The following is a 20,256-nucleotide window of genomic DNA, read 5'->3' on the forward strand; positions in this document are numbered from 1 at the left end:
TGAATCTGTGCTGCACTTTATGCACATGCTCAGTAGTGACCAGTGCTGTGGGGTCGTAGAGGAGATGAATCTGTGCTGCACTTTATGCATATGCTCAGTAGTGACCAGTGCTGGGGAGATGTAGAGGAGATGAATCTGTGCTGCACTTTATGCACATGCTCAGTAGTGACCAGTGCTGTGGGGTCGTAGATGAGATGAATCTGTGCTGCACTTTATGCACATGCTCAGTGGTGACCAGTGCTGGGGAGATGTAGATGAGATGAATCTGTGCTGCACTTTATGTCCATGCTCAGTAGTGACCAGTGCTGGGGAGATGTAGAGGAGATGAATCTGTGCTGCACTTTATGCACATGCTCAGTAGTGACCAGTTCTGTGGGGTCGTAGAGGAGATGAATCTGTGCTGCACTTTATGTACATGCTCAGTAGTTACCAGTGAGTCGAAGTCATAGAGTCAGGACAATTGAGGAGTCCGAGTCGAAGGTTTGGCTTACCAACTCCACAGCCCTGAGCGCATCACATTAATGTCAGGGGTGCCTGCCATGATCTCCTAGAAACTGTTGAAGCATAGATCTAGGATCTTCCGCTGTAAGGCTGTGTACCCATGTAAGCGTTTTTTTCACGTTTAAGTGTTTTTACTGACAAAAACGCTTACAAGAAGTATCCCATTCTTTTTAATGAATTCTGCACTTTTTGTGCACATTGATACGTTTTTTCCAAGAAAAAAACCAATCGCGGTAAAAAACGCAGCATGTTCATTAATTTCGTGGAAAAATCCGCATTTCTAACTATATTCTATGAGCAGGAGGCTGCTCCTATAAAAAACGCACAAAAATCGCGCAAAAAAATGTGCTTTTTTCCTGCATACGTGAGTACATAGCCTTATGGCAGAAGCCAGTCAATAGACTGACAAGAGCCTGAGGCCACAATAACAGCAGTATTCTAGTCAGCACGTAAGCCAAGACTGGGAGCAGGTTCAATACAAGAAGAGGAACAACCTTTCAATTAGGTTTCCTTTCTGTAGGTTCAATTTCTTAGTAATGGATAAGAAATAGTGAAGCAAAATGCTGACCGAAATCCCGATATGAAGGACGTATTTTGATCTCAGGCTAAGTTCACATGTTGCATGTTTGTTGCAGATTTTTTTTGCACTGTATGAGTAATAGAATCTGGCGCATATCCGTAATACAAGTATAAATACCCGCAATGTTAAGAGCTGAGTTGATGAATCTTTTCTACTTGGCTGTATTGTATTGCAATGCAGATTTATGCATGCAAATCTGCAACCTGTGAAGTTGGCCTGACAATATGTAACATTGTGAAACAAACAAACAAACATAATAATAATAAAAACAACATACCGTACTCACTGCATTAGTATAGCACAAAGTATTTACAAAGGTCAGCATCATTAAATGACTTACTTTCTGCTCGAGAAGGGCTCTACGGAGGGAAACCCTTTGTTCCAGTTCACGTAACTCTCGCTCATGTTGGGCCTCCGCTTGCATCTTAATCTTACTCTGATAGGCATTTAGTAGCTCCAGTTCTTGCTGCAGCTGCATCTTCAGAACCTGGCACTCTGCTTCCTGAGCCTCATCCAGGCGTAGCTGCAAGAAAAGGTAAATTATATACGTCACATCATATCTGTGCAATCCAAAAAGGAAAACCACAGTCATTACAGCAGTAGTTATAATTGCTCCTCTGGCGGTAGGAATTGTAACTATATAATTGTAGGAAAACCGTGTTTATATACAGAGAGGCATAGCAATGTAAAATATAGGCAAAATAACCTGCAAATCTAAAGAGGACTGTCAGGGTAAGTTACCACAGGTAGAAAAATACTTGTGCTACACCTAGAATTAGTCTGCTATAGTAGTAGTGCATGTTTTGTTCCTGCTTTACTGGTAAACTCGGCCTATACTCAATACAAGCTAATCAGATGTGCGATCGCAGATACATGAAAAACGAATTTCCACAACAAGCACAAAATGTTGTTTTTTTTTAAAAAATGCATGGACACAGCTAATAAATATATATTTATTAACATTCATTCTACCGATGCCCTTAAAGGGGTTTTTTCATCTTCTTAAAATGGACACAAATTGCAAAATGCTTGTAAAAACAAGCAACTTTGAAATTTAGAGGTTATTGAAAATCCTCTCTGTTCTCAAGAATGGAGGGACTTCTGCTATAGTTTATTGCTTGCTACCTAGCTTAGGCCTGTTTCACACTTCCGTTTTTTCAAATCCGTCAAAATCCGTTGTTTTCCGTAAAAAAACGGATCCGCCATTTTTTGCAGGATCCGTTTTTTTTTGTCCCATAGACTTCCATTACGGTTACCGCGGATCCGTCAAAAAAACGGATCCGTTTTTTAAAAAAAGGATCCGTTGGCATCCGTTTCCGTCAAAAAAACGGGAACGGATCCGTTTGGCGGACACAAAAACGGAAGTGTGAAACAGGCCTTACTGGCAACCTCTGCAGACTACCAATGGTGAACAGTCTCCAAGGCAAAGATTGCAGCGCTTGCAAGTTATTTGCTGGATCTGGACAGTTTCAGTGCCCTTGCACCCCTCTGATGCTGTAAAGACAAAGCTGCCTCTGCTGGCTGCCCAGGAGAGCGCCCAAGCTGCTGGTCAGAGCTGTCACTTATCAGGAGTGCACCTACCACCCCAACCTCACAGCAAGCATGAAGCTGGGAGGATTGGGAGCAGATCGCTCCTGAAGACAGAACAGAAGAACCCTTTATGCAAAAGAGATCAGATATTAACGGGATAAAAGCGGCACCAAAATGTGCTCCTATACACATGCTTGGATCACCTTGTGTTATCTATACGGTAAGAGAATGTCAGGTCACACAAATGATCCAATTTGCCAATAGCGCTAACATGAAGATTAAAAAGTTCAGAAAGGGTTCCTGTGTTCTCTAATGATGATGTGATAGAGAAGTTCATAAAGGGTTACAATAGTAGAGGCAGCCACCCTGCTCCCCACACCGGAGAACAAACAAGAAGGAGAAATGTCAGCTGTGCACACAGGATGGGTAGACCGAAAAACTCCTCCTGTATTTTCTGAGCGAAACATTTGTGGTACTAAGCAACCCTTCCCGCTGGATCATAGGTGTGAAAGGTTGTTCATTGGAATTGTGCAACTGTGCGGCCTCTGCCTTTTATCATGGTGGCCCGCTGCATTCTGCATTATATATTTTTACCAGGTATCGGCAATTATGGCCTTTTTTCTGTTATATTTCTTTGAATTCAACATACTTTTCAGTGACTTGCAAACAATTCACTTGGTATCACAGTACCAGCATTGTGGAAATGATGTAGCATGTCAGCTAAAATCTGCAAATATAGCAGCTAAATTCTCTGTGGATTTTAGCTGCCGAGCATTTTCCACTGAGGGCAATCTGCAGCAGATCAGTCTCGTGTGCACAGGCCCTTCGTCTCTGACTGTACCAAATACGTTTCAAATGACTTGACTCCTACACTTACTGCTTGTGTAGATAACATCTCATTAATGCTATGGTCATACTGCTCAGCTAGTATTGCCAGTTTACGGGTTTGCTCTTCTTTCAGTCGCTTGAGGACGGCTTTGTGTTCATTCTTTGGTGTGGTCTCCAAAAGGTGATTCCGCAAAGCTTTATACTGCCGCGTCTGAATCTTGCAAGTGTCCTGGAACTGCTTCTTGATCTGAAGCTCTTTAGACTGTTCAGGAAGTTAGAGGAAAACAAAAAAACACACTAATTAAAAGACACCTTAGATGCAATCATGAAATTATTACATGAAGTCACTATCATTACTAGTTTACTATATGACTAGTTGATTATCACTTGATGTAATACTATGCGGATAATTCCAATTCACAGCAGTGTATACATCTGTAGGTTAGGGGTTATATTACAGTGTTTACCCGAAAATAAGCCCTAGTTGCGGTTTAATACGGAAGTGTCCAGGCAGTTATAAAGAATACAGCAGGACCCTTAATTAACCCCTTAACCCACGGGCCATTTTATCTTTTATTTTTCAATCAATATGGCCATGTGAGGGCTTATTTTTAGAGGGACAAGTTGCACTTTTGAACAACACAACTGGTTTTAACATTGCATACTGGAAAACAGGGAAAAAATTTTTCCAAGTACGGTGAAATTTAAAAAAAAAAAAAAAAAAAAGTGCAATTCCATAGTTTTTTTTGTTAACACCATTTTCACTAAATGCTAAAACTGACCTAACATTCTGATTCTCCAGGTCATTAAGAGTTCTTAGACACCAAACATATCTAGGTTCTTTTTTATTTGAGTGGTGAAAAAAATGCAAGGTTTCTCAAAAAAAAAAAAAAAGGGGCAATTTTGGAGACCCGTAGCGTCTCCGTTTTTCCGTGATCTTTGGCTGGTTGCGGGCTTATTTTTTGCATGCTGAGCCGATGTTATGATTTTTTTTTCTTATTACACCGTTTAGCGATTCGGTTAATTGTTTTTTCTATATTTATAGATCGGGCGATTTTGAACAGGGCAATAATAATAGTCTTAACATATTCTGCAGCACTTTACAGTTTGCACACATTTTCATCACTGTCCCCGATGGGGCTCACAATCTAAATTCCCTATCAGTATGTCTTTGGAATGTGGGAGGAAACCCACACAAACACGGGGAGAACATACAAACTCCTTGCAGATGTTGTCCTTGGTGGGATTCGAACCCAGGACCCTAACCACTAAGCCACCGTGCCTCCCAGATGCATGTGTGTACATTTGATTTTTTTTATTGTTTTATTTTGAATGGGACAAAAATGGGGGTGATATGAACTCTCTATTTTTTAAAAAATGTTTTATTTATTTTTTTTAAACTTTTTGCATGCTTCAATAGTCTCCATGGGAGACTAAAAGCTGCAATACTTTGATCGCCTCTGACAGGTGTCGATCATATCACCTGTGTGTAGCAGCAATGCTCACTTGCTATGAGCGTCGACCACAGTGTGTCCCTTATAACAATCTGGCAATGTCAACCACAGAGGTCTGCGGCAGACCTCTGGTTGTCATGCTGACCCATGGGTGACACGCGGTCATGTGATGGGGTCACCGATGGGTGGAGCCAGTGGTGCGCTTCCTGTAAGCGCGAGGTAAATGCAGTTATCAGAGATTGAGAGTGACATTTAACTAGTTAGCAGCATGTGGATCACATTTCCACCTGCGGCTGTTGCACCCACATGTCAGCTGTATAGATCAGCTGTCATGTGCCCAGAATGGTGCAGGCTTAGTGCTGCATCCTGCACAAAACAGGGGGATTCCGACATGTGCGTATTATTACGACATGTCGGAAAGTGGTTAAAGACCCCCCACCCCACAAAAAAAAAAAATTGCATTCACTGGACCCTACACACCACACCCTAATCTGCGTTGCTGCAAGGTCCCTCGCTATTCCACCTGTACTGTACTGCAGCTCGCACACACAGCTCGAGTCCCATTATCACTCCGCTCTAACTCCACACGAGTGATACTACTTCCAGTCAGCAGGGGGAGCCAACTGCTGTGGGAATGCAGGAAGACCTGACAGCTACTCAGTCTATTGTTCAGGGTCAGGTAAGTGTGATTCTTGTGGGAGTAAACAGTAGATAGAGAATAAATACATTTACGAATGGAAATTAAAATTTAAATACTGTATATATTTAGCCAGTCGATGGCACCACATATAACAAATAGGAAAATGTATGAACAAATAAATTACTGAAATAACCCTGAGTGGAGTATTCATCAAATGATATATAGTCATGAATAAAATATAAAAGGACATCTTTATTACTTGAAATAAACATCACAAAAGGTTAAAAGTAAGAGGAGTACGTTATAATTTATTCATGGCTATACCTCATCTCTGAATACTGAAGATCTGTTCAACTTTTTTTTTTTTACTTTTACATACACAACATGATGGAATTTATGGTTTGGAGAGTTATGCTGATGCTCCAGAAAGGGATGACATGATTATATTTGACTAAATGATGCTAATTTGTTAAAGAATAAAAGTGGATTGGTGTTCATGGGAAAATATAAGACATCACATGAAAATAAGATCTAGCACATTTTTCGGACTCAAAAATACTATAAAAGACACTGTCTTACTTTTGAGGAAACACGGTAATCACGCAATTAGAAAGGTAAAACTACCTAAGATAAACCACAAATATCGGATGAGAAAGACATAACCATCGGAAGAACAGAGTTATTTTAATGTGGTGTGGAGGTTGTATCCAGACGCAAACTGAATGGCGAGGCGGCCGTGAGCGAGCAGGGCTTAAACCTTTCAAAAGCTATAGAAAGAAGCCTCTGCTTTTGCAATAGGTGGGAGCTGAAGGTGATGGACGCCCACTCATCAGCCATAACCTGTGGTTATTACATTAAACATTGTTTAAATCAACTTTGTATCTTACACTTTTTTCTTGTTTTTTTTTCTTTTATTTAATTTTCCATGTCACTATCTTTATTACAAAAAAAAAAAAAAAAATTAGAAGTCTTACAATTTATGCATAAGGCTGGTTTCACATTAGCGTTGAAACAACTGCGTGTTGCATTTCGGCGCGCACGGCGCACCGTCAAAAGTGCGCAGCACGCTACTTTCACACTGGCAGCGCATGATCTGCGCACCCTATGCTAAAGATAGGGTGCGCCAATCGCATGCGTGCAAATGCGATAGTAGGCGGTGATCCCGGATGGGGCGGGCAGGGAGCCGGGGAGGGGCTTACCGACGCAGTGCGCAGCGTTGTTTCAACGCTAATGTGAAACCAGCCTAAGAACGGAATTTAAACAAGTCACACTCAGGACACATTCCCTTTTAGGTCTCAGCGAGGAATATCAAAATTAAAATTTTGGATAAAATGCAAATTTGCTTATGAACAGTCTGATAATACAAAATCGCTCTGCCTGCAAGTGTGCAAATACAATTAGCCCACATCATGATGTGCACTGCTATATTCATGGGCAGCACAGTGGCTCAGTGGTTAGCACTATTGATTTTAAGCGCTGGGGTCATGGGTTCAATTCACACCAATGACAGATAATGTAGATTGTGAGCCCCAATGGGGACAGTGATGACAATGTCTGTCTGGAAAGCGCTGCGGAATATTTTGGTGTTATGCAAGTGAGCATAATAATATTTAAAAGCACAATCTGCTACACAATGTAGTTAACTATTTCAATGCACACTCTCGCATTTTTCTATGTGAACATTGGTACAACTTAAATTGCAAACTACACAAATATGTAGTTGTATGGCTGTGTTAGTATTTCCTAGGTATCACGCCATTGTTAATCAACATAGAAATAGTTGTTACCTTGAGGCTTTTGGGTTGTTGCCGGACCTCCATGACATGTTTGCGTCTTAACTCCCGCTCTCTCCGTTTATTGTACTCTAGCTGGTTCGTGAGTTCGGTCTGGTGTTGAAGCTTTATGAGCTCACATCTCATCCTCTGTATAGTGTTTAGATGGCGAAACTCTAATTCTTGCATTGACTCATGCTGTCTTAGAAGCATGGCGTGTTCAAGATCCTTTTGTGTCTGCCTCTTATTTAGCTCCTAGTTGGGAAAAACAAATAAAGCTTTCCATAAAAAAAATGAAAACTTTAGTTGTATCAAAAATCTCTGCAAACTCTTTGTAATTTTTCAAATCAAGATATTAGTAGAGCTCGTGTACCAATACAATTTGAAAATGGTTTGAGGGTAAAAGAACGTGTACATCACTAACTTCTAGCAATATGCAATGGATCCGCTATCATACCTCTCTGACCAAATCTTGCTCAAGATTATGTCTACTGAGTAACATCCGCCTCTTGAAACGGCGGCACTCCAGCTCTAGGTATTGCCTTTGACGGCGCAGGAGATTGGCTTCTTCTTCAGCCTGGTAATGCTGGAAATTCTCCTTTTGCTTCGACAGCCACTCTTGTTTCTCTTTCTTCGGAGTACTCTGGTTTTCACTTAACTCCTTTGGAGGAAAAAACAAGACTTTTTTTTATTAACAGTGAATACAAAATACAAAGATTGGTATGGGGAGGCAATAATCAATCCATTTGCTCCTTTGGTGTTAAAACATATAATTTTAGCACATGTTAAATTTCTGAACTTTCAATCTGATCTCCACTGAAAAAAAAAAAAAAAAAAAGTAAACATAGTTTAGCAGAGGTGGTCAGACTATTAATGGCCAGACATTACATTTAAAGAAAATGGCAAGTGTTCCAGCATTTGAGAAAATAGTTTGTAGTGATGAGCGAATGTGCTCGGATAAGGTGTTATCCCAGCATGCTCTTGTGCTAACCGAATGTCTTTGGCGTGCTCAAATAATATGTTCAGAGTCCCTGAGGCTGCATGTCTCGTGGCTGTTAGACTGCCGCAACACAGGCAATCCCTGAACGGAGAAACAAACATAATTTTGGAGCACAGCGAAGACACTCAGTTAGCACACGAGCATGCTCGGATAACAGCGGATTTGGCCCTGCGGATCCGCAGCAGTTTTCCAAGGGATGTACAGTACCAAGTTATCCTATGGAAAACAAAAAACGCTGTGCACATGCTGTGGAAAAATCTGCACGGAAAAGCAGCGGTTTATTTTCCGCATGTCAATTCTTTTGCGGATTCTGCAGTGGTTTCACACCCATTTCATTCTAGGAATCTGAAGGTGTAAAAACGCAGGCGAAATCCACAGGTAAAACGCAGGCATTTTGACCTGCGGATTCCGCCGATTCCGTGCGGAAAAATCCGCAGATGAAGCCGCATCGTCTGCACATACCCCCTTTCTCTTTCTACCTCCTGTCGCCTCCAGCTCAAAAATATTTCCAGAATCCGTCCTTTCCTCAACCCTCAATCTACTAAAATGCTTGTGCATACCCTCATCATCTCCCGCCTCGACTACTACAACATCCTTTTCTGTGGTCTCCCTGCTAACACCCTCGCACCTTCTCCAGTCCATCCTTATCTCTGCTGCCCGACTAATTCATCTCTCTCCTCCGCGTCTCCCCTCTGCAAATCTCTTCACTGGCTTCCATTCCCTCAGCGTATCCAGTTCAAATTACTAATACTGACCTACAAGGTCATCTATAACCTGTCTCCCCCATATGTCTCTGAACTAATCTCCCGATACCTTCCTTCACGTAATCTCTGGTCCTCCCAAGACCACCTTCTCTCCTCCACACTTACTCGCTCCTCACCCAACCGCCTCCAACACTTCTCCCGAATTCCCCCTGTCCTCTGGAATTTTTTGCCCCAACAAGTCCGACTATCAACCACATTTGGATCCTTCAGATGGAACCTGAAAACCCACCTCTTCAAGAAAGTCTACAGCCTGCAATGACCCCGCTACCTCCTCACCAATACTGGAGATATCACCTCAACCAACACCGGAACTGCTGCAACCCCCCAACCTACTGTCTCCTTCCCCACCATCCTGTAGCATGTAAGCCTGAAAGGGCAGGGTCCTCTCCCCTCTGTATCAGTCTGTCATTATTAGTTTGTTTACTTTAAGTGATATCTGTAATTTGTATGTAACCCCTTCTCATGTACAGCACCATGGAATCAATGGTACTATATAAATAAATAATAATAATGATACCCTAATAGTTTGAATACGCAGCCCTGACTGGCTTCTCAATGCTTTGTTCCAGTTGATTGACAGGTCTCTTCCTATGTACATACAAGGAACATTGCAGAAAAAGCATCACTCCTGGCTGCAATTGTGCTAGAGCAGCATCACTAGAGTGACAGGCTCCCTTTAACTTATGAACAAGTGTGTGTAGCATCTTTGTGCCACTTTGACTTGAAATTTAATATATTTGTCTGGCCATTACAATCCTGACCTCCTCTGCTAAACCCATCTTTTTTTTTTTTTTTAAATAAACACAATAGACCAGCTGAATCTTTAAACTAGGTTTTAAATTAGTCTTAAAAACTAAAAGCGTTTTCTGGGACTTTGATATTGATGGCTATGGTTAGGATAGATAGGCATATCAGACCAAGGTTCATCTCCTGACACCCGCTTCTAAAAGTCTCCATGTTTGTTTAACGAGCAGGGAGCTGTGTATTTTGCAGTCACTGTGCCTAGTACTTTAAGTCATTCCCATTCAAGGCACTAAAGTGTGAAGCTGGCCTCTAGCGACTGACATAATTTACTATAGGTTGTGTATGTTGTACCTCTTTCAGTTGTTCCTTTCTTAATTTGTACTCCCTCTTCTGTGACTCCAAAAAGCTGTTCAGTTCCTTCTTTTGTTGTGCCTGAATGTGCTGCTGAAACTTCTTCTCTTCATTGGCCATCAGCTTCAACTGTTGAAAGAAAGTTAACTACATTGGTAATTTCCACTGTCATTTTATACATTCATGGAAAAAAAAAATGTATCTTTTCCTTCTCATGGTCAGGTTTCCATCTACTATATAATGGTCTAATTCTGTCTGTAACGGAAATCCAGCGTCGTTGATTGGTCACGGCCGGACGGGCGTGACCAATCAGCGTCAGGCGCATCCAGGCTGCGAATTGGCGCGGAATTCGAACGCCGCACGCCACTGCTACCAACAGGAGATGTGCCATCTCCCGACGGTTGCCGCAGGTCATCTCCTGCCGCACGGAGATCAGCGGTGACGCAGCCAGGAGATGACCGGTGCTAGGCTGTCATCTCCCGGCAGCGGAAGTATCCCTGACCGGCGCTCAGTGAGATACGCAGCAGCGACCAGGCCCCCGCTGTGAGATCGCCGATCGGGGTGGATCGTCCTGGACCATCTTTTGAACGTCGGTCTCCCGCTGGCCAGCATGCATCGGTGTGTTTGACAGAGACAACGACCTCAATACTACAGGGTCTGAGAGACAGGGTTCCAACGACCGTCGTATCGTTCCATATCATTGATGGTCTACATATTCTAGAACACCCGATGCGTTAGAATCGGGCCACCATCTAGTATTATATAATCATGGCTGTTCAAGTCATACTGAGAAAGGTCCGACTGAAGTGACCTGAGATGGTTGCTAGAACAGAGTGGCGGCGGAGATGGAAAAAGTGTCCGCTGCTTTGTTTTAGTAACTGGCATCGGGTCTGTAAAACGAGGCAATAACGGAATAGTAGCCTCACCTCTTTATCCATGGCTGCCTGGTGTTTCTTTACAAGTTTTTCCATTTCTGCTGCAAAAGTGTTGCGCTGAGTCTCTAGATCTTTGTCGAGCCTGAGCCGATGCTCGTCCATCTCCGCCTTCAGCTTGTTCTCTAGTGCCATCAGTTGCTTTTGATGTTGCCGCCTCATGCGTTTGTAGCCAGACATCTGTTCCCGCAGCTCCGAGTCTTGCTCATGTTCCTGGATTTGCCTCGTCACCTGTAAAGAGGATACGTGAACTTCCCACATTTTTTAGAAAACCTGATTTAGTCATTCAGTTTGATGATTTATTGTATGAATTCTCTGCTTACTGACCACAAAAAGGATTTCTCTAAAATGCAACGAACAACTTCTGTTTTGATGTTTTTAAAAATAAATATTGCTTAAAACAAGTATTGGCATCTCTCACATAACCATGGCAGATCACTATGATATGACATCTCCTTATGATCACAGAGGAGACTACAGGGACTTCCTCCAGAATGAGAATGAAACTTGGTACCTTTCTCCCTTCTAAGTTTTCCCCACACAGGGGACTGGAGACCTGCACCAAGACCCCATTCACTTAAATAGGACTACGCTGCAGTTTGCGTCAAAGCAGGTGGTGACTGCGCAGGGAAAGGTTGGGAGAGAGCGCAGCACTGATTTAGTCCTCTTCATCCTCAGGATCACTTGGGTTCCTACACATCATACAGTGATAGCATAACATTAGGTTATGCCATCCTTTTACGATGAGTATCCCTTATTTAACCCTTTCATGATCCCGCCATTTTCATTTATTTGAGCTGTCGTAGTTTCCTCCCCCTTTTCTAAGAACAATAATTTTATTTTTCCGTTGATTCAACTGTGTGGAATCTTGTTTTTTGTCTATTTTACAATATCATGTGCTGAAAAACGGAACAAAGAGTGACTACACAGTGATCATACATCCTATTGCACCTTTATTGACAGCTAGTATTGTGCTCAGCAGGTCATCAGTTAAGCTGTCAGGAGGGCGATGACATTGGACTCAATGTATAGTGAGTAAGCACAGCCGTATAGTGACTATACACGCACCTTGCAACACCTCAAAGACTGAAAGTGAGCAGCCGCAGGGAGAACATAACTTCATTTTCACTATGTAGCCGCTCTTCTGCAAACACAGGCAAACATCGCTAAAATGCTATATAACTTCACATTACACATTAAGGCTATGTGCACACGCTAGCGTTTTTAAACGCTCAGGAAAAGGATCCCCTTTCCAGAAATCGCGCGTCTTTTTCCGCACGATTTTTTGACGCGATTTTGACGCGATTTTGACGCGTTTTTTGACACGCGATTTCTGGGATCATTGGGGATGGCTAAAAATGCTCAGCAATGCGGAAATTAATGAGCATGCTGCGTTTTTAGCCGCTAAGCGATTCCTGAGCGGTTAAAAACGCATGCATTGGCACAGAAAGCCAAAAACGCATGCTAATTAATTGGACGCATCTTTTAAGCGTTTCTGCAGCGTCTGAGCCGGCTCAAACGCTGCGGAAACGCTTAAAAAAACGCATCGTGTGCACGCAGCCTAATACTATATCTGATGATAAATATTTTATGTAGCAAACTTTGTAACAAAAAAACCAAATTTTGTTTATGTTGCCTTTTTTTTTTTTTTTGAGACCCATAAGTTTATTTTCCTATAAAGGAACCTGGGTGAGTGCTTGTTTTTGAGCACTCAGCCGACATTTTTATTGATAAAATGAATAGTTTAACCCCTTAACGACCAAGCCATTTTGTAGGTTAAAGACCAGGCCTTAATTTTGAAATCGGACCACTGTCACTTTATATGGTTATAACTCTGGAACGCGTCGACGTATCCCGCTGATTCTGAGAATGTTTTTTCGTGATATATTGTACTTCGTGATAGTGGCAAAATTTCTTTGACATGACTTGCGTTTATTTATGAAAAAAATGGAAATATGGCAAAAAATTTTAAAATTTTGCAATTTTCAAACTTTTAATTTTTATGCCCTTAAATCAGAGAGATATGTCACAAAAAATAGTTAATAAATAACATTTTCCACATGTCTACTTTACATCAAAACAATTTCGTAACCAAAATTTTTTTTCCTTAGGAAGTTATAAGGGTTCTTAGAAGTTGACCAGCGATTTCTCATTTTTCCAACAAAATTTACAAAACCATTTTTTTTGAAGTTTGTGAGGTCATTACAACAGAAAATACCCAAAAGTGACACCATTCTAAAGACTGCACCCCTCAAGGTGTTCAAAACCACATTCAAGAAGTTTATTAACTGTTTAGGTACTTCAAAAGAATTGAAGCAATGTGGAAGGAAAAAATGAACATTTAACTTTTTTTCCCAAAATTTTTTATTTGGACACAATTTTTTTTATTTTGTCAAGGGTATCAGGAGAAATGAACCACAATACTTGTTGTGCAATTTCTCCTGAGTACACCGATACCCCAATGTGTGGAGGAAGACCAATCGGCAGTGCTCAGAAGGGAAGGAGCATCATTTGAGATTTTGAATGTCAAATTGGCTGGAATCGAGAGCGGACGCCATGTCGCGTTTGGAGAGTCCCTGATGTACCTAAACAGTGGAAACCCCCCACAAGTGACCCCATTTTGGAAACTAGACCCCCCCAAGGAACTTATCTAAATGTGTGTTGAGCACTTTGAACCCCCAAGGGCTTCACAGAAGGTTATAACATAGAGCCGTAAAATTAAAAAAATCATATTATTTCCACAAAAATGATCTTCAATGAGCTATAATTTTTCCATATTTCGGCCGACAGAGTCATGTGTGGGCTTGATTTTTGCGGGAAGAGCTGACGTTTTTATTAGTACCATTTTCGGGCACATAGCGTTTTTTTGATCGCTTTCTATTCTTATTTTTCTGTTCATTTTTTGAATGAACAAAAACCAGCAATTTAGGAATGCTTTTTTTTCCCCCTCCATTCCGCATGTGGTAAAATTAGTATGGCAGCTTTATTCTTCGGGTCACTACGATTACAGCGATACCTCATTTATGTTTTGGTGTTTTTTTTACACAATAAAAACTTTTATAGAAAAAATATTTTTGCATCACTTTATTCTGCGAGCTATAACTTTTATTTTTTCGCTGATGATGCGGTATTGCGGCTCGTTTTTTGCGGGACAAGATGACGTTTTCAGCGGTACCATGTTTATTTATATTCGTCTTTTTGATCGCGTGTTATTGCTCTTTTTCCAAGCGGTATGATGATACTGCTTGGAAAAAGTATAATTTGCTACTTTTCTGTGTTTTTTTTTTTTACGGCATTCACTGAACGGGTTAACTAGGGTGACACTTTTATGGATGGGATTTTCACGGACGTGGCGATACCAAACGTGTATTTTTTTTGTTTATATTATTATTTTTTTTTACATAAAAATGTGTTATTTTTAGGGGATTTTTTAGGGAATTTTTATACTATTTTTTAATAATTTTTTTTACATTTTTAAAAAAAAAATGTTTTTTTTTACCTTGTCCCTTTATGGGACTTTCACTTTCGGTATAATACATTACAGTGCTCCAGCATTGTAATGCATTACACCAATGCTGAGAGCTGCTGACACCATGCTGTGAGCATGATCTCACCAGCTCTCCGTAGGTAAATGACCCGGAGGTTGTCATGACACCGATCGGGCCCCGCGATTACATCGCAGGGACGCCGACCTGAGGCAGAGGGAGCCCCCTACCCTCTGAACGCTGCCATCACGCTCGATCGTAGCAGTGAGGGGGTTAACAGCCAGGGGCGGTGCGGGCTCCGCTCCTAGCTGTCAGTGCAGGAGGCTCAGCCACTACAGCGCTGGGCTCCTACACTGATCAGGCAAGGAGAAGCTCAAATTTCAGCTTCTCCTGCTGATCATTGCTGAGTTTGGTCGGTCAATCTGACAGACCAATCACAGCGCTGTGGGTGCAGGGACCAAGTGCAAGGGTCCCTGCCCCCCTTCCTGTGCCTCTCAGCTGTCATAGACAGCTGTCGGCACTGAACTGAAACTGCGTGTTTACACGCAGTGACAGTTCAAAGGCAGGACGTGCAGAGTCCGTCATGGCGCTGAAAGTTACCTCCTGCCATGACGGACTGTGCACGTCCATAGACATTAAGGGGTTAAATAATCTTATATTTTGATACAGAACAATAGCAAATTTATTTTATTTGATTTTTATTACTTTCGAAGAGGTGTCACTTTAAACTTTTTTTTCTTTCGATTTTCTAAATTTTTTATTTAAACTTCCACTTTATTTTTAGATCTACATATAATCATCTTCAGATTTTGTATTAGTCTAGCCTGATGAAGAGACCTGAGTAGTCTCGAAAGCTTGCAATGTGTTACCATCTTTTCAGTTAGCCATTATAAGGTATCAACTACTGAGGACTCTCAATCCTGAATATTTTTCTATCCACTGGCTAACACGGTACAAAGATATACATCTTTCCTGTATCATATAATCATCTGACATCTAAATATATACTGCAATACTACATTATTGTTGTGTGTACTGTAATTAAATGGAAGCTCTTTGATCATGATCCACAGGCTAGACTTCACAGGAATCTATGGGGGCTTTCAGCAATTTTGCCTCTTTTTTTGGGGCTTTAATTTTACGAGTTGGACTTTATGTTAAAAATGACCAGGTTAGTTTGTTATATGGCTCACTATAGTTATGGTAATCCCAAATTTGTATAGCTTTTTAACTACGAAAAACTTCAGTCGCCATATTCTGAGAGGCGTTCTTGGTGTTTTTTTACTTCAGTTGAACTGCATGGCTAGGTATTTTTTTGCACCATTTTGGGGTCCATATGACTTAGTAATCTCTCTGTATTGGAAAACTTATAATCTCAATGTGCTTCAATGAAGTACTAACATGGCAGAAATAAGGGCACCCAGTATCCAGGGCAATCTATTGGCATCATTTGATCAAGATGGTCAATGGGGGGGGATGTGGCAGACTCTTAGATATCAATGTCATTCAATGGGTGCATAGCTGTGCAGAGCACTTTGCCAAAAGGGTTAAGTTAATTCTACATAGGATTCTTATGGCACATCATTGTAAATATATTGTTCAATTATTCAAACAGATGAATTTTCTTTGATGACCACGAGTCTGTGCATGATAAACACTTGTCTTCGCACAGTCCCCGCCCAGCACACACACACAGCCCATTACTCGCATTTCCCATAGACTTACATTGGACTCGCTACTCGTTACGAGTACCCGAGTATTAGGAGGTACTCATAACGAGTACAGCGAGTCCGAATACTTCACTACTCGCTCATCCCTAATTATGACTTTCTAATCTGTAATACTGTTTTGAGAAATGAAAAAAAATTCAATTATAAAACAAACAGAGCAAAGCACAACAGAGTGACAATTCCAGTATGAGCACTGCTGTCCAGCATCTCGGGCTAATGATTTGTTGCAGAGCAAGCATACAAAAAAAGAAGAGAGAAGTAAAAAAAACCTACCAGCGAGGCTGTACGTATGGTGGCAAAGTGCTCTCGGTTGCGATAATGAGATTTGTGGCGTGAAACCTGGGGTGGAGACTGTGGTTCTGATGGCCGCGTTCTGGATTCAGATTCCTCTGGGTAATTTTCTTCCTCCTGATGATTTAAAAAAAAAAAAAAAAATAAATAAAAAAATGAAACTTAGTCTATCACAAGTGAATTGTCTTCATGCTCAGCACTATATTACCGCTTAACACAAAAAAAGGAAAAACAACTTGGGATTAATTTGGCACTCATTGAAGCAGACAGCAAGGCCCTGCCGTATGTTTCTTATTCGTATGGACTCCTAGCATGCAGCTTCAGGTGCCATCATATGGCAGCACAAGAAGTGCCTTCACTGCACAATACCCAGCCACGGGGACGTCAGTAAGCCTTTAGCGGTGTTCAAATATCCCAGGCATCTATTGGGGTCTTTGGAGCATTTTGATGCGGTTTCTTCAGCATTATACTAGTAATGACATTTTCAGAAGATCCATTCTCAATATCCAGATAAAATCTCTTGCCGGCTGAAAACCGTTACTGTGCGCTAAGTACATAGGGGCAGATTCATGAAGATGGACGTTGCAAACGCCAGCCTAAGGCTTCTTTTACACTTACCGGGATTTTTGTGGCCCGTTTTTACATGCCCTTTTGCCGTGATTTTTGTGGTCTCCCGCAAAAACGGGCCGCAAAAAACCTAATCAGAAAAATATGGCGACCTGCAAATACAAGCTACCGTTGTCTTTGCAGTACCATTGAAATGTATTGTGGCCATGTCAGTGAAAAATATCGCGCAAGCTCGATATTTTTTCACGGCCGTACAGTTGTGGCCAAAAGTATTGACACCCCTGCAATTCTGTCAGATTATACTCAGTTTCTTCCTGAAAATGATTGCAAACACAAATTCTTTGGTATTATTATCTTCATTTAATTTGTCTTAAACGAAAAAACACAAAAAGAATTGTCCTAAAGCCAAATTGCATATAATTCCACATCAAACATAAAAAAGAGGGTGGACAAAAGTATTGGCACTGTTCGAAAAATCATGCGATGCTTCTCTAATTTGTGTAATTAACAGCACCTGTAACTTACCTGTGGCACCTAACAGGTGTTGGCAATAACTAAATCACACTTGCAGCCAGTTGACATGGATTAAAGTTGACTCAACCTCTATCCTGTGTCCTTGTGTGTACCACATTGAGCATGGAGAAAAGAAAGAAGACCAAAGAACTGTCTGAGGACTTGAGAAACCAAATTGTGAGGAAGCATGAGCAATCTCAAGGCTACAAGTCCATCTCCAAAGACCTGAATGTTCCTGTGTCTACCGTGCGCAGTGTCATCAAGAAGTTTAAAGCCCATGGCACTGTGGCTAACCTCCCTAGATGTGGACGGAAAAGAAAAATTGACAAGAGATTTCAACGCAAGATTGTGCGGGTGTTGGATAAAGAACCTCGACTAACATCCAAACAAGTTCAAGCTGCCCTGCAGTTCGAGGGGACAACAGTGTCAACCCGTACTATCCGTCGGCGTCTGAATGAAAAGGGACTGTATGGTTGGAGACCCAGGAAGACCCCACTTCTTACCCAGAGACATAAAAAAGCCAGGCTGGAGTTTGCCAAAACTTACCTGAAAAAGCCTAAAACGTTTTGGAAGAATGTTCTCTGGTCAGATGAGACAAAAGTAGAGCTTTTTGGGCAAAGGCATCAACATAGAGTTTACAGGAGAAAAAAAAGAGGCATTCAAAGAATAGAACATGGTCCCTACAGTCAAACATGGCGGAGGTTCCCTGATGTTTTGGGGTTGGTTTGCTGCCTCTGGCACTGGACTGCTTGACCGTGTGCATGGCATTATGAAGTCAGAAGACTACCAACAAATTTTGCAGCATATTGTAGGGCCCAGTGTGAGAAAGCTGGGTCTCCCTCAGAAGTCATGGGTCATCCAGCAGGACAATGACCCAAAACACACTTCAAAAAGCACTAGAAAATGGTTTGAGAGAAAGCACTGGAGACTTCTAAGGTGGCCAGCAATGAGTCCAGACCTGAATCCCATAGAACACCTGTGGAGAGATCTAAAAATGGCAGTTTGGAGAAGGCACCCTTCAAATATCAGGGACCTGGAGCAGTTTGCCAAAGAAGAATGGTCTAAAATTCCAGCATTGTAAGAAACTCATTGATGGTTACCGGAAGCGGTTGGTCGCAGTTATTTTGGCGAAAGGTTGTGCAACCAAGTATTAGGCTGAGGGTGCCAATACTTTTGTCTGGCCCATTTTTGGAGTTGTGTGTGAAATGATCAATGTTTTGCTTTTTGCTTCATTCTCTTTTGTGCTTTTTCATATAAAACAAATTAATTGAAGATAATACCAAAGAATTTGCGTTTTCAATCATTTTCAGGAAGAAACTGAGTTTTATCTGACAGAATTGCAGGGGTGTCAATACTTTTGGCCACAACTGTAAATATACGGCCCTCATGGCCATTCAGGACGCGACGCTCCGATTAATTTTTGCGAGCCGTTTTTGTGGCCCCATAGGAATCTATTGGGGCCGCAAAAACAGCCTGCAACAACACGGCAAGTGTAAAAGAACCTTTAATGGAGGGCTTCCTGGAGTACGATGCACTGAATTCATTGAATGCACTGAGGCACATGCTACGTCTTGATTGGAAGGAACCTCACCAGAAATGATATCTCTGTCAGGGATTGGAGTAGCATTTCTGATGTACGAAATGCCACCACAATGAATTTGATGGAGGAGCGCAGCCACGTACCGTCCCATTCACAGTTCCGCCTATTTTGTCTGAGTTGCTTTAAACTCGTGTGACAATGAAAAAGTCTTTTATTGCACAACCCAGCATTGCACAAAAACTAAACTTTTCAAAGTATTTTACGACAGTTTTCTGACAAAAGCTTTGTTGAATCAGCCATTATAGTGTTGCAGGGGATATAACCGCAGAATAATCGCAGCACTAGTGTTTCGATTGCTGTGACCATCCTGAAGAAACTGTAGTTTACCCAGATATGTTAGGGTCTGTGCATACGGTGCGGTTTCTACTGTGGATCCGCCGTGGATTTGCCGCTGCGCATCTGTAGCAGAACTGCAGGTGATGTACAGTACCATTATAGCCTGTGTAAAAAAAAAAAACCGCTGTGCACATGCTGCAGATTTTTCCGCGCGGTTTTTGTGCGGAAAAAAAGCAGCATGTGACTTCTTTTGTGCGGTTTTGCTGCAGTTTTCCACCTGCTCCATTCTACAAATCCGCAGGTGGAAAACCGAAGTGGAAAAGCGCACAAAAACGGCAGTAAAACCGCAAAAAAAGGAAGAAATCCGCAGGTCATGTGGGAGGATCTGCACCGTGTGCACATAGCCTTAAGGTGCTTGGTTCCATGCACTCATTTTGCATATCCACGCCTCAATCACTGGTGATTGACAACACTTACCTGCACTGTCAAACAGCGGGGCGGGGGGGGGGGGGGTGGGGGTGGGGGGGGGCAGGGACATGCTAAATCAGTGGCTGAAAGAGAGCAGCCAAATTACCGTTTAACTTCACTAGCTATCTTATAAATATTGGCATAGTGCACATTTACTACCTTATTTACGCTGACAGTACTGATTGCCTAGATTGATAACCCATGAACAACAAGATAACTCACGAGCATTA

General features: G+C 41.8%; 1 protein-coding gene across 1 annotated transcript in view; it reads right to left on the reverse strand.

Annotated features, from left to right (window-relative positions):
• LOC141080333 (serine/threonine-protein kinase TAO1-B-like) overlaps positions 1–20,256 on the reverse strand; it is a 93,800-nt gene that overhangs the window by 13,722 nt on the left and 59,822 nt on the right. The window contains exons 13-19 of the mRNA XM_073565469.1: positions 16,585–16,719; positions 11,091–11,327; positions 10,165–10,293; positions 7,763–7,966; positions 7,321–7,560; positions 3,489–3,701; positions 1,422–1,604 (exon numbers count right to left, since the gene is read on the reverse strand). Coding sequence (XP_073421570.1) covers positions 1,422–1,604; positions 3,489–3,701; positions 7,321–7,560; positions 7,763–7,966; positions 10,165–10,293; positions 11,091–11,327; positions 16,585–16,719 — 1,341 coding nt within the window. The remainder of the gene's footprint in view (positions 1–1,421; positions 1,605–3,488; positions 3,702–7,320; positions 7,561–7,762; positions 7,967–10,164; positions 10,294–11,090; positions 11,328–16,584; positions 16,720–20,256) is intronic.

The sequence above is a fragment of the Dendrobates tinctorius genome, unplaced genomic scaffold (assembly GCF_039654945.1).
Source record: "Dendrobates tinctorius isolate UK_male_01 unplaced genomic scaffold, ASM3965494v1 ptg000016l, whole genome shotgun sequence".
In the NCBI taxonomy this organism is placed as follows: domain Eukaryota; kingdom Metazoa; phylum Chordata; class Amphibia; order Anura; family Dendrobatidae; genus Dendrobates; species Dendrobates tinctorius.